General features: G+C 42.9%; 1 protein-coding gene across 2 annotated transcripts in view; it reads right to left on the bottom strand.

The window, feature by feature from the left end:
• OPHN1 (oligophrenin 1) overlaps positions 1–14,969 on the bottom strand; it is a 331,531-nt gene that overhangs the window by 87,705 nt on the left and 228,857 nt on the right. For both annotated transcript variants that reach the window (XM_068247665.1, XM_068247666.1), the window contains one exon: positions 10,492–10,651. In XM_068247665.1, the coding sequence (XP_068103766.1) occupies positions 10,492–10,651 (160 nt within the window). The remainder of the gene's footprint in view (positions 1–10,491; positions 10,652–14,969) is intronic.

Raw genomic sequence — 14,969 nt, 5'->3', positions numbered from 1 at the left:
CCATCACCGCCGGAGGCTGCCGCTCAGGCCCTGCCGGGCCGATTTTCATCAAATAAAAAGCAGCACATGCAGCCGACACTTTGCCAGCCGCGTGTGCTGCCTGATCGCCGCCGCTCTGCGGCGATCCGCCGCGAGCAGCGGTGAAAGAGGGTCCCCCCAGCCGCCTGAGCCCTGCGCAGCCGGAACAAATAGTTCCGGCCAGCGCTAAGGGCTGGATCGGAGGCGGCTGACGTCAGGACGTCGGCTGACGTCCATGACGTCACTCCACTCGTCGCCATGGCGACGAAGTAAACAAAACACGGAAGGCCGCTCATTGCGGCCTTCCGTGTCACTTTTGGCCGCCGAAGGCGATCAGAAGAACGCCTCCGGAGCGCCCTCTAGTGGGCTTTCATGCAGCCAACTTTCAGTTGGCTGCATGAAATAGTTTTTTTTTTAATTAAAAAAAAAACCCTCCCGCAGCCACCCTGGCGATCTTAATAGAACGCCAGGGTGGTTAATGTGAATTGTAATATATACAGACCCTAAAGGAGCAAAAATTCTAGGCCAGTATGGATAATTAATAAGAACATACAGGAACAATTAATAAACTATAGGTAGTGTAATAAAAAAAACTGTAAAAGGGTGATTGGCAAATGTTGAAGCCAAAAAACAAGTTGCTATTGACCTACATGCAAATCTCAAACAATTTTACCAATGTACAAATTCAAAGAGAAAAAAAGCGGATAGTATGGGAAAAGATCAGACAGGAAACTTGCTTATGGATGATTGAACTAAAGCTGAGATATTACAAATAAAAACTGACTACAGGTTAGACGTCATGGGTCACATAGTTAAAGCTCCATCGCACTATCTATCTATACAGCTTACGGCAGTTTGTTTTTACCAAGAGTAATAATAAACGTTATTTATTAATTATATTCGAGTATATCAAAATTACAAGAAAGGAGAGCTGCCCCTTTAAAAATTGATTGTGCTACTCGATGAAGAGGAGCCAGCAGCACAAATACTTCATAGCAAACAACAATTCAATTAACGCTGCTGTCTCATGCACTTACAAAATTCTCTTTAACACTTAATGACCACCTAACGCCGATAGGCGGCGGCTGGTCGTAAGTGTAATTACATGGATGTCAGTTCACGGAGGGTGTCTCGGTGAACAGTCTGCGAGCCGCCGATCGCGGCTCGCAGGCTAAATGTAAACACGCGGGGAAGAAATCCCAGCTGTTTACATCATACGGCAGCGCCGTAAAGGAGATCGGCGATCCCCGGCCTCTGATTGGCCGGGGATCGCCGCATTCTGATATGCTGAATCCTGTCAGAGGCGGCGCAGGAGAGATCGCCGTCCTGTGCCGCCTAGGGGTCGGAAACAGAGGGAGGGCGGAAAACGCTGCGGAGGGGGGCTTTGAGGAGCCCCCCCCCCCACCCCACAACATGCAGGCAGGACATCCCCCTAGTGGGGAAAAAAGGGGGGGGGGGGGGAGTCTGATCGCCCTGGCTCAAACACGATCTGTGCTGTGGGCATATCTACCTGGTCAGGAAATGCTTGCTTTATCTATATGGGAGCAGACCTGGTCTCAGTGAGGTGTAATCGCCCAGCCTAAGCCTATTGCAAAAAAACACCAAACACAACTCCGGTATAATAGGTCCTCCACCATCACCAGTACACCACACACGCTGTGATAATTTTGGCCAATCTTGTCTCAATTCTTGATTCTCAGCACCCAAAAACAGCCATAGACTTCCTTAAATTGATTTCAGCATGCTGCATTTATCAGTCCACTGACCCTGCTCAAAGGAATTGGGGACCCGTGGAGGCTTCTGCTTAATTAACTGGATGCATATAGCGGTTGTACAACCATATATACTTGCGATCCGTTTGGTGAGCTCCAGCTCACAGAACTTTCCTTTCACCACAGTGCACTGGGTAACGCCGGATCTGTAGAACGCTGCTGCGCTTGCAATCACTTCAGCCGGAATCAAGCTGCGGGGCTCCCGAGATTACAGTTTCCTTCCGGATAGAGAGAGATGGCTCAGCGTGCTGGTATTCAGTGTGGAGGGTCCAGCGTGAGCACTCCTGCGGTAGCCACGCCTACCGACACGTTTCGCCCCACCCACGGGGCTTTCTCAAGGTAATGAGTGGCAACTGTTCCAACTACGCCTCCTCTTGTATCTTTAGCGTCATAATTCCACTCCCACTTTCACTTCAGCTGACTTACTGTCAAAATTATGCGCCCTCATAGAGTTTGCAAGTGGGGGGAATTAATCACTACCTAAATGGATCACTTGTTCTTAGATTTTTCAATCTTAACTACCCGGTATCCGGTGTGTCTTCACTCGACAAAAATTGTATTTCATTTTTTTTTGAGACATACCGGATACCGGTGTTTTACGCTATATCAAAGATCCACAAACATGCGACGCAGCCCCCAGGTTGCCCCATAGTGTCCGGCAATGAGGGCCCGCCGGAAAAGCTTGGAATATGTTTAGACCTCAAGCTGAACGGCATGGTCGAAACATTACCATCATATGTGAGGGATACTGGCGACACTGCAGATTTTAAATACAGTGGAGGTATTTGAGAACGATGTAATCGTTAGTATAGATGTGGAATCACTCTATACTTCGATTCCCAATGAAAACAGCATAATCAGTTCGTTTGTGAGGCCCTTGAGCTTGTACTGAGCTATAATTGTTTCTCTTTTGATGGCAGGTTCTACCGCCAGATCAGGGGCACGTCGATGGGGGCGTCCTGTGCCCCAGCGTATGCCTGTCTCCATCTGGGGCTGTGGGAGCACAGGACGTCTACCAATTGGACTTCTTCCGGAAAAATGTTGCGCTCTGGTTGAGGTTCATTGACGACGTGCTCCTGGTTTGGCGGGGGAACTGAGGAACAATTGTCGTCTTTTGTGGAGATGTTGCAAGGCAATACCAAAAATATCATATTGACATATCAATGGGATAGATATGCACTGTCCTTTTTGGACTTATTAGTCAAAAAGGAAGGTGGGAAGTTAGTGACATGTACGTATCGTAAGCCAACAGCTGGCAACACATTACTTCATTATTCAAGCTATCATCTCCCCACCCAAAAGAAAGCAATCCCAAATGGACAATCACAAGGATAAAACGGAATTGTTCAAGAAGCAGTGAATATCATCGAGAGGCCAGTGAGCTCAAGAATAGGTTCAAGGAGCGGGGTTTCCCGATACAAATGGTAGAGGAAGCTGCTAACAAGCTCAATGATAGAGATAGAGAGCTCCTACTGATTGGAAAAAATGAGTCCAACTCACATAATTTAAATAATGATAAAAAAGAAGTGATAAGATTTGTATCAGGCTATGGCCCATATTGGTATGATCTACAAAGAACTCTTCAAAGACACTGGCATGTTCTGATGTTAGATGACAAGATAAAACAGTGTGTTGGAGAAAGACCATCTATGACGGCCCGAAGGGCTAAAAATTTAAAAGATCACTTAGTGAGATCTGAATACAAATCTGTGCAATCTGCAACATGGTTGGATCGTTATCCGAGACGAGAAGGAATGTTCCCTTGTGGATCATGTGTAAATTGCAGATATGTTGATAGAAGTAAGATCTTTACAAACTATGACGGCACAAAAACGTTTGGAATTAAAGAGAATATAAACTGTAATTCAACACGAGTTATATATGCGATAAAGTGCCCCTGCAATTTACTGTATATAGGAAAGACAAAAAATCGTCTGAGTAAGTGAATTGGGGACCACGTTGGCAATATTAGGAATGGGGACCTAGACAGCCCTTTGGGGAAGCACTTCATGGATTTCCATGATGGAAAACCCGATGGCCTGACATTTAAAGGCATTATCAAGCAACATGTCCCATTCTGGGGTGGAGATATAGAAAAAGAACTCTATATAATCGAACAGACTTGGATCTATTGTCTGGGTACACTGACCCCAAAAGGACTAAACACAGATTTAAATCTGGTTCACTTCCTGTGATGTGAGAAAATCTCCCATTGATAATATGCAATTATAATAATAAATAAAAAAGCTATGGCAATTTGTTCTTTGCAGCCATTCTCCTTTAAATATTGCTTAGAAAGTGTATAATGAAGATCTAAGTTAAGATTGAAAAATCTAAGAACAAGTGATCCCTTTAGGTAGTGACTAATTCCCTCCACTTGCTAACTCTATGAGGGCGCATAATTTTGACTAAGTCAGCTGAAGTGAAAGTGGGAGTGGAATTATGACGCTAAAGATACAAGAGGAGGCGTAGTTGGAACAGTTGCCACTCATTACCTTAAGAAAGCCCCGTGGGCGTAGGCGTGGCTACCGCAGGAGTGCTCGTGCTGGACCCTCCACGCTGAATACCAGCACGCTGAGCCATCTCTCTCTATCCGGAAGGAAACTGTAATCTCAGGAGCCCTGCAGCTTGATTCCGGCTGAAGTGATTGCAAGCGCAGCAGCGCTCTACAGATCCGACGTTACCCAGTGCACTGTGGTGGAAGGAAAGTTCTGTGAGCTGCAGCTCACCAACCGAATCGCAAGTATATATGGTTGTACAACCGCTATATGCATCCAGTTCATTAAGCAGAAGCCTCCAAGGGTCCCCAATTCCTTTGAGCAGGGTCAGTGGACTGATAAATGCAGCATGCAGTAATCAATTTAAGGAAGTCTATGGCTGTTGTTGGGCGCTGAGAATTGATTCGAGAATTGAGACAAGATTGGACAAAATTATCACAGCGTGTGTGGTGTACTGGTGGTGGTGGAGGACCTTTTATACCTGAGTTGTGTTTGGTGTTTTTTTGCAATAGGCTTAGGCTGGGCGATTACACCTCACTGAGACCAGGTCTGGTCCCATATAGATAAAGCAAGCATTTCCTGAGCAGGTAGATATGTTTTTAATTGTATGTCAGTTTTTAAACGATACTGTGTGATGTTGCAGACATGCAGCTAAGACTACCATTAAAGAGAATTTTGTAAGTGCAAGAGACAGCAGTGTTAATTACATTGTTGTTTGCTATTACCTATATTCAGTGTTCTCTCCAGACTCTTTTAGCCAAGTTCTCCACTCCACGCCAAGTTTGGTGAGCACCCGGCTGTCATCATCCAACCGCCTCCTCCTCCTCCTATGCGGTAAGCAGAGAAGCGCTGGTCCTGCATTCTCCCATTGTGCTCCACCTGGCTACTTTTTCATGTCACCCAGCTGGAAAAAAATTCTGGGAAGAACACTATATATTGTCCATATGTTGAGCCCTAGCCATGCCACATTTTTCTTATAGTGACACATGTTGATTTGTCCTATTTCAATACCTTGACATAGTTCTCATCAACCATTTTTTTTCTCAACACGGAGAGCTACAATTACCATTGTACCCTATGGCAGCGTTTCCCCCGCGCGATTTACCTGCGGGGAAACTGCAGATTTGGCGTGGAAACGGTGCCAGTGGAAACGGGCCCTCATACTTTTAGCTATAGACCTGAACAAGAACACAGCAGATCAGGTGTTTCTGACAGTATGGTCATATCTGACAAGATTAGCTGCTTGCTTGTTTCTGGTCTGATTCAGACACTCCTGCAGCCAAATAGACCAGCACGGCTGCCAGGCAACTGGTACTGCTTAAAAGGAAAAAAAATATGTCAGCCTCTATATCCCTCTCACTACAGATGTCCTTTAAAGAGGAACTTCAGCCTAAACAAACATACTGTCATTATGATACATTAGTTATGTTATTTAAAATAGATAGGTAATATAAACTCTCACCAACCAGTTTAAAAGAACAGGCAAAGGTTTGTGATTTCATGAGGGCAGCCATCTTTTTGGTTGAAAGGAGGTGACAGGGAGCATGAGATACACTTTCAACTGCCCTGTGTCCTGATCACCCCTCCCAGTTGCTAAGCAACGAGAACAACAACATCAGAAATCCCATCATGCTTGCTTTGCACAGCATCAGGGGAAAAATGCCCGGGCAGTTTTCTTTAATGGGGCGGAGCTTAGCTTCTGTGCAGCTAAAAATCAGGCTTTGGTAAGAAAAACAAAGTTCTGATGCTGTGAAACTGTTAAAGAAACACCAAGCCTTTTCAGTGCTGCTGAGTAGATTTTTAGTCCGGAGGTTCACTTTAAGCAAGCTAAAAGGAATTTGTGGTCATCACTCTTTCTGCCTGTTAGATCTCTGGACCGGATTTTTGAATATTACTTTTAATTGTATATACACTGAAGATTATCAAGATGGTACAGGTTACTAACTATATTTGACATTATTACTGCTCAGGCTCACAGAGAAGAAGACAACCTTGGAGCAGCAATGATAAAGGATCTTTCTAAGGCATGAATAAATGTATACTGTAGGTTGACAGATCTAGTAATCAAAAAAATCTCTATTGTATTTACATATTTATGCTGTTAATATTTGGTAAAGGGCATAGGACAATTTGTTATGCAGATGCAAACCTTTCCCCTTGAGTCTGACTTTACACTCAAATTTAGAGAGAATTCATAGTTAAATAATGAAATAAAGAAATACAAATTCAAATTCAGAGAAGAATTGTGTGACTTATGATGATGGTGATCTGTGATTTCTAAATTGAAAGCCTGGCAGCCTGGCACGGATTTCAAAAATAGATTGAGGATCTATCCGGGCCTAATGAATAATTCATTTGGCAAAATGAATTCGATATTGAAAACTTTTTGAAGAAAATGGACAATGAGTTAGGTCAGACAGGCAACACATCTGCTAGTTCACTATATAACACTACTTTATCAGTTTACTTTCCTTTTGTCCTTTTTGGAACCCCTCACTTCAAATGCACACACTCCAACTATAGGAAAAGGAGGAAGAGACTAAAGCCCACAAGAGAAATTTCGGTTGTATCCAAAAGGAAGAGAGATCAGTTTGTGTCATGCAAGAGCTGGGTGACCAATACAGAATTCCAGGTCTTTCTTCAGTTAAATTATCAGCTGATAAGATTGCACTCCTCTTTTTAGGATTACATTTCTGGCTAGCAATGAATTGTGACACCTCTGAAGCTAAAGAGGATGTCCACTGTTTTGCCAGGGTGTTATTACTGAAAATGTTAAATAGTAGGAATGATTTTCCAATTAAGGGTAATTACCCAGATTGGAATTTGTTCACCCCTAGAGTATACAATTCCACGTGAAAACAAAATTGGAGCAGATTTGTGATATCACTGAAGCTGAGCAGGGATCTGACTATTCCCTTTTGACATCAATCCAGGTCCTCCCTTCTCAGAGTCTCAGGGCCAGATTTATCAAAGCATTATCGACAGTTTTTTCTTCTAAAACTGTTCTAACCAGCAGAAGAACAGTTCTGCATGATAGTAAGAAACTTCCCAAAGCCTATGTAATAGCGGCAGTTTAGCGTGGATTTCTAGAGCTACCCTACAGTTAAGAAAAGTGCAAATCCATTCCTTAACTGCTGCAGATTAAGAAGTGTTCATTAGCAATTCTACAGATAGTGCAGGCTAGATGTGATTTGTGAAGGGCTCCTCCCCTCTCACTCAGAGCTTGCTGACAGCAGGTGTGTTGGTTACCTCAGCAACAGCAATTCCCCTCACACACACTGCACTGTCTGAGAGACCTCCCCTCACACACTGCACTGCCTGAGAGACCTTCCTAGCTCCTTTTATTCCTTACAGTTTAAGAAGGAATCTGCACTATCTAGTGCTTTCTTAGGATGTCTGAGACAGTTCTGCACAGATTTGTAAAAACCTACTAATATTTTGCCTCAGATTTGATAAATCTGGCCCTCACTTAATTTAGATCAGACTGGTTAACTAACGCATTATACTACACCTAGTGATCTTTTTTGCTATATTCGTGCCCTAGGCAAGACACTTAAATTTAAGTTCCCCACTTTCCCATTCCACTAGCAGACACTTGTAGTGGATTAGATGGATGTTTGCATCATACAAGTTCTGACATGACTTTTGAATTTACATTTTACCACATACTATTTTTTACAGCAAGCAAGAAAATAGAAAATGAGTAAGTTGCTATGGGAAATTATGGCACATCCTATATAATAAAACCCCTGTGTCTCTGCATCCTCCTGTGTCCGTGATTTGCCCAGCGTGCATGCGCAGCACGTGGGCATGGGACAGGCATTGCGGGGAGAGGTGGGGGAAGGGGGTTGTGGCCGAGCCCTAGTGCCCTTTTCTAAACGAGCGGGCTTATTTCTAGTTGATAAATAATCAGCATCAGGAAAAGCTAAAGTCCCATATCCAGAAATTATATCTGTCAAATAAATTAAATAACTGAAGTGTAAAGTACACACTTTGGATTTCTCTTGGCTAAAAAAACGATTACCGTGGTTTTTATACCAGGTGACAATAGTGGGTAGAGGTGTCCCCTGACATGACTTAGGGTGGCTGTAAGGGGCCTGTCTCACTGGATGACTAACAGCAGATTTCTATTTTTATGTGCAGGAACATTACTCAAGTTCCTATAGCAATGGATACACCTCCACAGAACAGACTTCTTGTCAGAGAACTAAGCAGCATGTCTGCACAGCAATTGTTCCAGAACGGTCATCTGAAATGATCACAAATTATTGTTTTGGACCAGAGAAATCTACAGGACATAGCTTTAGTTTGCAAACATCAAAGAACAAATGTAGGGATAACATAAATTAAAGTAGTATTATTACCAGAAGAAGCAATCTCATAAAAAGGATACAATAATTATTGCCACTTTACATTTTTGCTGTGTATCGTGCATGTTTGCAGAATAGTATGTACTTAAACTAAATAGTAAAATGCAGAGTAGTTAAGACAACCAACAAAGTGCACAACTAAAACAATTAATGGCCCAACTAGGTCTATGCAATGAATGCTTGAATCCATAATGAGTGATCAAGGAATACTGTTCAGCACTGACCCTGACATGTACCACCCCTTATCACAGTAACAATCTGAGAAATCAAATTAGTCAAAACACTGCAGCCAACAGCTCTGTACCAGTTGATGCAGTACAAAGCTATGTGAACGATGATTTGCTTGTGCTACACCTGTTCCCCATGGTCTACTCTGTGACTAACTTATGAATGACCAGTCTTTCCCAATCAGTGTTTGATCAACTTTTTGGTCCAAATTAATTGCGGAACATCTTTATTTTTAATATTTGTTTTATTTAATGTACTTTTTTTTATCATATCAAATGTCTATTCTATTAAGATATGAAATAAGGTATTATGCAATGGAAAGAAAACAGTAGGGTGCACACTCAATTTCCCATCAAACTTGGTGGCCAACTACAAGAATGTTCTCAGCTCTGTGATTGCCACAAATTGTTCTGCCACCAAGTACCAAGTCATTTATTAGTAGAAGATCAAATACTTATTCAACTCATTACAATGCACATCAAGCTCTAACTTTGGGGCACTGGGTTTTTGAAGGTTATGTTGTTACACGGTCTCTCACAGGTACAGTAAACCTACCACTACAATTATGTACTGGTTATTTCTTGGTCAGAGGGCAAACAAGCAAAATCAGCATGCGATCAAATACTTCTTTGCCTCACTGTAGACGTGGGACTCTATCCAATCTGTGGACGTGCTTCTTAGCTGAATCCATTGTTGTAATTTATTGTATTTGTATGGATTAAAACCATAGGCCATATAGAGTAAAGCTGTAGGGTCAACCCCTTGGTCTTGATAAGGTCAAAAGTAGCATTTGGCTATATACAAGACTTCTCACATGTGGATCTCCACTTTCAGACCCTTACATAGGTCTTCAACACCCTATTACCAGGATATGAGTGCTAGAACTATCTCTGCCATATTTAAGGTTGAATCCTAGCTAGGGTCAGTACCTAATTAGTGAGAAGTTCAAGGCAAGACTCCCTAACACTGCAGGGTGTCCTCTTGAGCACGTCCCAGTGGCTGCAGCTCTTGAGCGCTTTGAGTCGACAGGAGAAAAGTGCAAATGTTCAGATTTTTTTTATCTCCTAATAAAACAACATGTTGTCTTCAGACCAATTGGAAAAAAAAAAAAACAAAAAAAAAAAAAACACTGAGCTTGAATACATCAGGGTGGAAGGTTCTGATAGGCCCCTATACAGTACAACTACTTCACTTAACAATGAAATGGAGCTCCCTGCTACATGATAGTAATCCTTAATGAGTCCCTAAGGCCTCTGGCCTACTACATGCGATTCCGATTTTTTATACATCGGATTTTTGATTCCGATTAAAAAACGTAGCAGCATGCAGTATGTTTTTTAATCAGAATCAAAAATCGGATCAGATAAAAAAAATTGTAATCGCATGTAGTGTGCAAGAGGCCTTATAGAGAAAATAATTCACATTTCCTTCTCCAGAAACAATAAGGTAAACAGAGGAGCTCAGGGTATACTGGGTCAGGAACAAAAGGAAATGTTACCCGCATAATCACAGACAGTATCAGAAAGAGAGTATACTTCTCCCAACCAAAGTTACTCATGGTTTTAGCAGGACTTGGGCTTCGAAGAAGGAAAACAGTGGCCTTACCTTGTCACAGTGCTCTATGAGAAGCTCCACGACAATATTCTGGAATTTGATGTTCATCATGGCAGCTACTGTGTCTTCCTGTGCCCTCATCAATGTTGGACCAAAAATGACTCCCATGTTAGATGGAGACATGAGGTTCTCCTTACTGTATTCACATACTCTGCAAAGTAAATAATATAATCAGGAATCATAAGAGTTAAAGCTGAGACTGGAGGAATATGGATTTTGTTTACAAAGCATAAAAGCTGGATAATACATTTTAAGCCTCAAGAAACACCCTGTTTGTATATCTAAGTAATTTTATTCAGTAAATAGCCCCTTCTCCTCCTTTCTCAGTAGCAATAACCCAGTAGCAGCACAATCCAACATCTCTGTCTGCCCAGCAGCTATACTTTATGCTGCATAATTTTCTCTCCAGCTACACTCATGGAAATCACGAGTTTAACCTCTGCAAGATGCAAATAAAATGTACTTTTCATAACTTTAAATAGTGATATTTTTTTCTGTAAAATATCTTTGTAAAGGCAAATGTAATTATAAGTATGTGAATCATGTTTATTTCCTATGCATTATACGACAATATTTACAGCTAAAAGCATACAGGCGTTTCTAGATTACCCTTGTATATACTGTATAATATAGTTAAGTCACATTATTATGATCATCTGCTAACATCCAATAATATCTAGAACAGAAATCTCACTAAATGATGCGTATACACACACAATCAATGATCGGGACTTGATCCTTCAGGCGATAGTTTGGGCCTGTGTTTTGTACAGATATGGAGCTAGCCTAAAGAACATCATAGTATGGGGCTCTTTTTCAGCATATGGTACTGGTAGAAATTAAATAATTGAAGAAAGGATGAATGGAGAAATGCAACAGGTCATTCTTAAGATAATAATCTGCAGCATCTACCAGGATGCTGTAGATTAAACAAGGGTGGACATTTCAGTGAGAGGCCTCTACAATGGCCCAGCCAATCATCTAACTTGAATGTAATTGAAAATCTATTGAAAGAACTGAAAAAGATCAGAGTCCATAGAAGATGCCCCTGGATCCTCCAAGATTTGAAGAGACTTCGGGTGGAAGATTGGGCCAAAATCACACCTGAGCAATGCATGCTACTAAATTCTCCATACCTATGGGGGGGGGGCGCTTGAAGTTGTCATCGCCAAGAAAGGCTTTTCTAATTAGTATTTGTGTGAGTATTAGTGTGAGACCTGCCCTTATAATTTGTGCACAAGCCAAATACAAATACCAAACTCACAGAAATATCATGAAATACCAGACCAATTTTCCTGCGAGTCATCCAATGTTGTATACATGATACACTTACATAGGAGATACACGCTACATAGGAGAAACAGGACCAAAACTGCGCACAAGAATGAACCATCACTGCTTTAAAGGACTTACGAGGCGAATTGCTTAAAAAAAGTTATGTACCTCATTGCTAAAGCAGACCTCAGGGCAGACGAACAGCACCTTCCTTTTCACTATCAGGTGCTTTATCCTTCTAATCCAGGTTACATTGCAGCTCCCGACCCTCCTCAGGGTCGCCCGAGCAGAATCGCCGCTTTAAAAATCTAACTCCTACGCAGCTTGCATAGCCGTGGCTGCTCAGGACTACAGCCCCGCTCGTGTCCGCCCTCACTCCGTGCGCTCTATTATACGTCATGTGGGCGGCTCCACATGACCACCCACATGACGAACTACACTGCCAGCCAGCCGCGCCCCCTCCGCAGAGAATACAAGCGCTGAGCGAGTGAGTACCTGCTCGCTCAGCGCTTGTATTCTCTGTCGAGGGGGCGCGGCTGGCTGGCAGTGTAGTTCGTCATGTGGGTGGTCATGTGGAGCCGCCCACATGACGTATAATAGAGCGCACGGAGTGAGGGCGGACACGAGCGGGGCTGTAGTCCTGAGCAGCCACGGCTATGCAAGCTGCGTAGGAGTTAGATTTTTAAAGCGGCGATTCTGCTCGGGCGACCCTGAGGAGGGTCGGGAGCTGCAATGTAACCTGGATTAGAAGGATAAAGCACCTGATAGTGAAAAGGAAGGTGCTGTTCGTCTGCCCTGAGGTCTGCTTTAGCAATGAGGTACATAACTTTTTTTAAGCAATTCGCCTCGTAAGTCCTTTAAAGAAGATCTGTGGTGAATTTACAGCACATTAAAATAAACATATTACTGTTTCCCCCAGTATTCCCCCTCTTCATTTCTCCTAATTTTGCAGCTCCCCCTGCCAATAAATAACAATTAATAAAATATAATTTTTAAACCTTTGGGCAAGATGGCTGCAATGTAAAGTGCTTCTGGGTAAGTACACAGTCTCCCTCTACTGCTGTGAGCTGAGAGATGAGCTAAGATAAAGCCACAAGAGGCAGTTCTCCCTCCCCTGCTGTCTGGAGCTTGCAGAAAGGTCAGGGATAACTCATCAGATGACGTGCAGCAGGGGGAGGGAGTGGCTGAGAGCAGGGAGGAACAGCTGCTGTATTGTCTGCCTCTTCCTGCAGCACAATATTCGTCTAACTAGACAAATAATTAGAAAGAAGCACAGCTGTTTGTACAGGAGACAGGGGAAAAAAGATTAGTACTTGTGAAAGGAACATACCTATTCATTAAAATTGCATTTTGAAAAAGGGTCACAGAACCCCTTTAAAATTAATGAGGATAAAATGGACACACCAGTGGGCCAACACTTTTGTAAACCATGACACAGCATGCAAAATCTCAAAGTACTTATTCTTAAAGGGACACTTAAGCCAGAAGAAAAAAAAAAAGTTTTACTCACCTGGGGGTTCTACCAGTCCCCTGCAGCAGTCCTGTGCCCTCGCAGCCACTCACTAATCCTCTGGTCCCTCGCTGCCAGCTAGTGTCGTTTTTGCCGACAGGACTGGCCATGCGTAGCTTTCTCCGCATTCCCGACAGTAATTAACGCTACTGCGGGCCGCAACGCGTACAAAAATATGCGTTGCCGCATATCTATGCGTAGGTAATGCGGCAACGCATAACTTTGTACATGTTGCGGCCTGCAATAGCGCTAATTACCGTCGGGAATGCGGAGAAAGCTACGCGTGGCCGGACCTGTCGGCAAAAACGAAACTAGCTGGCAGCGGAGGACCAGAGAATTAGTGAGTGGCTGCGAGGGCACAGGACTGCTGCAGGGGGCTGGTAGAAGCCCCAGGTGAGTAAAACTATTTTTTTTTCTGGCTTAAGTGTCCCTTTAAAGAGAACCTGTACTGAGTAAAAATATTTAAAATAAACACATGAGGTAACTTCAAATGAACATTACATAGTTACCTTGCCATCAGTTCCTCTCAGAAGCTCACCATTTTCTTCTGACAATAATCCCTTCCAGTTCTGACAATATTTTGTCAGATCTGAAATATATCAGTTGCTGTCAGTAAAATATCAGTTGCTGTCAGTTATAGCTGAGAGGAAAACTGATGTACCAGGCAATGTCCATGTTTCCCTATGGCTCAAGTGGGCGATGTTACAGTTTAACTGTGTGCTGACCAGAAAGCTGTTATGGGTAATGGCTATTTTCAAAATGGAGGACGGAAAATTCCCTTGATCATAGTGAACAAATAGGATACACCACAGGAGAAAGACACTGAGGAGTAGACTACATGGAAGGTAAGTATGACTTGTGTATGCCTATTTTGACTTTTATTTTCAGTACAGGTTTTCTTTAAAGGGAAGGTTCAAGCAAAATAAAAAAATGAGTTTCACTTACCGGGGGCTTCTACCAGCCCCATGCAGCCATCCTGTGCCCTCGTAGTCACTCACTGCTGCTCCAGTCCCCCGCTGGCAGCTTCCTGACCTCGGAGGTCGGCGGGACGCATTGCGTACATTTTTACGCATTCCCGATAGTGCAGGAACATTAACGCATACATTTTTACGCGTTACTGGTTCAATGCGTAAATTTTTACGCATTGAACCAGTAATGCGTAAAAATGTATGTGTTAATGTTCCTGCACTAGCAGGAATGCGTAAAAATGTACGCAATGCGTACCGCCGACCTCCGAGGTCAGGAAGCTGCCAGCGGGGGACTGGAGCAGTAGTGAGTGACTACGAGGGCACAGGATGGCTGCATGGGGCTGGTAGAAGCCCCCGGTAAGTGAAACTCATTTTTTTATTTTGCTTGGACATTCCCTTTAAGGGCAACTTCAAAAATGAACAAGCAAGAAAGATTTTGAAGTACAAATTTATGAAAATATTTAAGACATTAACAGAAGGTTTAAATTGTGGAATGAGATTCATGACTCCTTATGTAACATGATTGACTTGGCTTCATGATCTTCAGAAACCTGCTAGATTTCATGTGTGCTTGCATGAACTCACTGGCTCCAGCCTGCTGATAACCTGACATCTAACTGCTAAACAGTAACCAGCACAACTGCCATCTTCATGTTTGCCATTTACCTGCATCAGTGTTTTACTTCAGCTAACATCTGGAAATATGCCTGAAGAAG

Source organism: Hyperolius riggenbachi, chromosome 8, assembly GCF_040937935.1.
Source record: "Hyperolius riggenbachi isolate aHypRig1 chromosome 8, aHypRig1.pri, whole genome shotgun sequence".
Classification (NCBI taxonomy): domain Eukaryota; kingdom Metazoa; phylum Chordata; class Amphibia; order Anura; family Hyperoliidae; genus Hyperolius; species Hyperolius riggenbachi.
The sequence above is the reverse complement of the archived record's forward strand: the minus strand, read 5'-3'. Positions and strand labels throughout refer to the sequence as shown.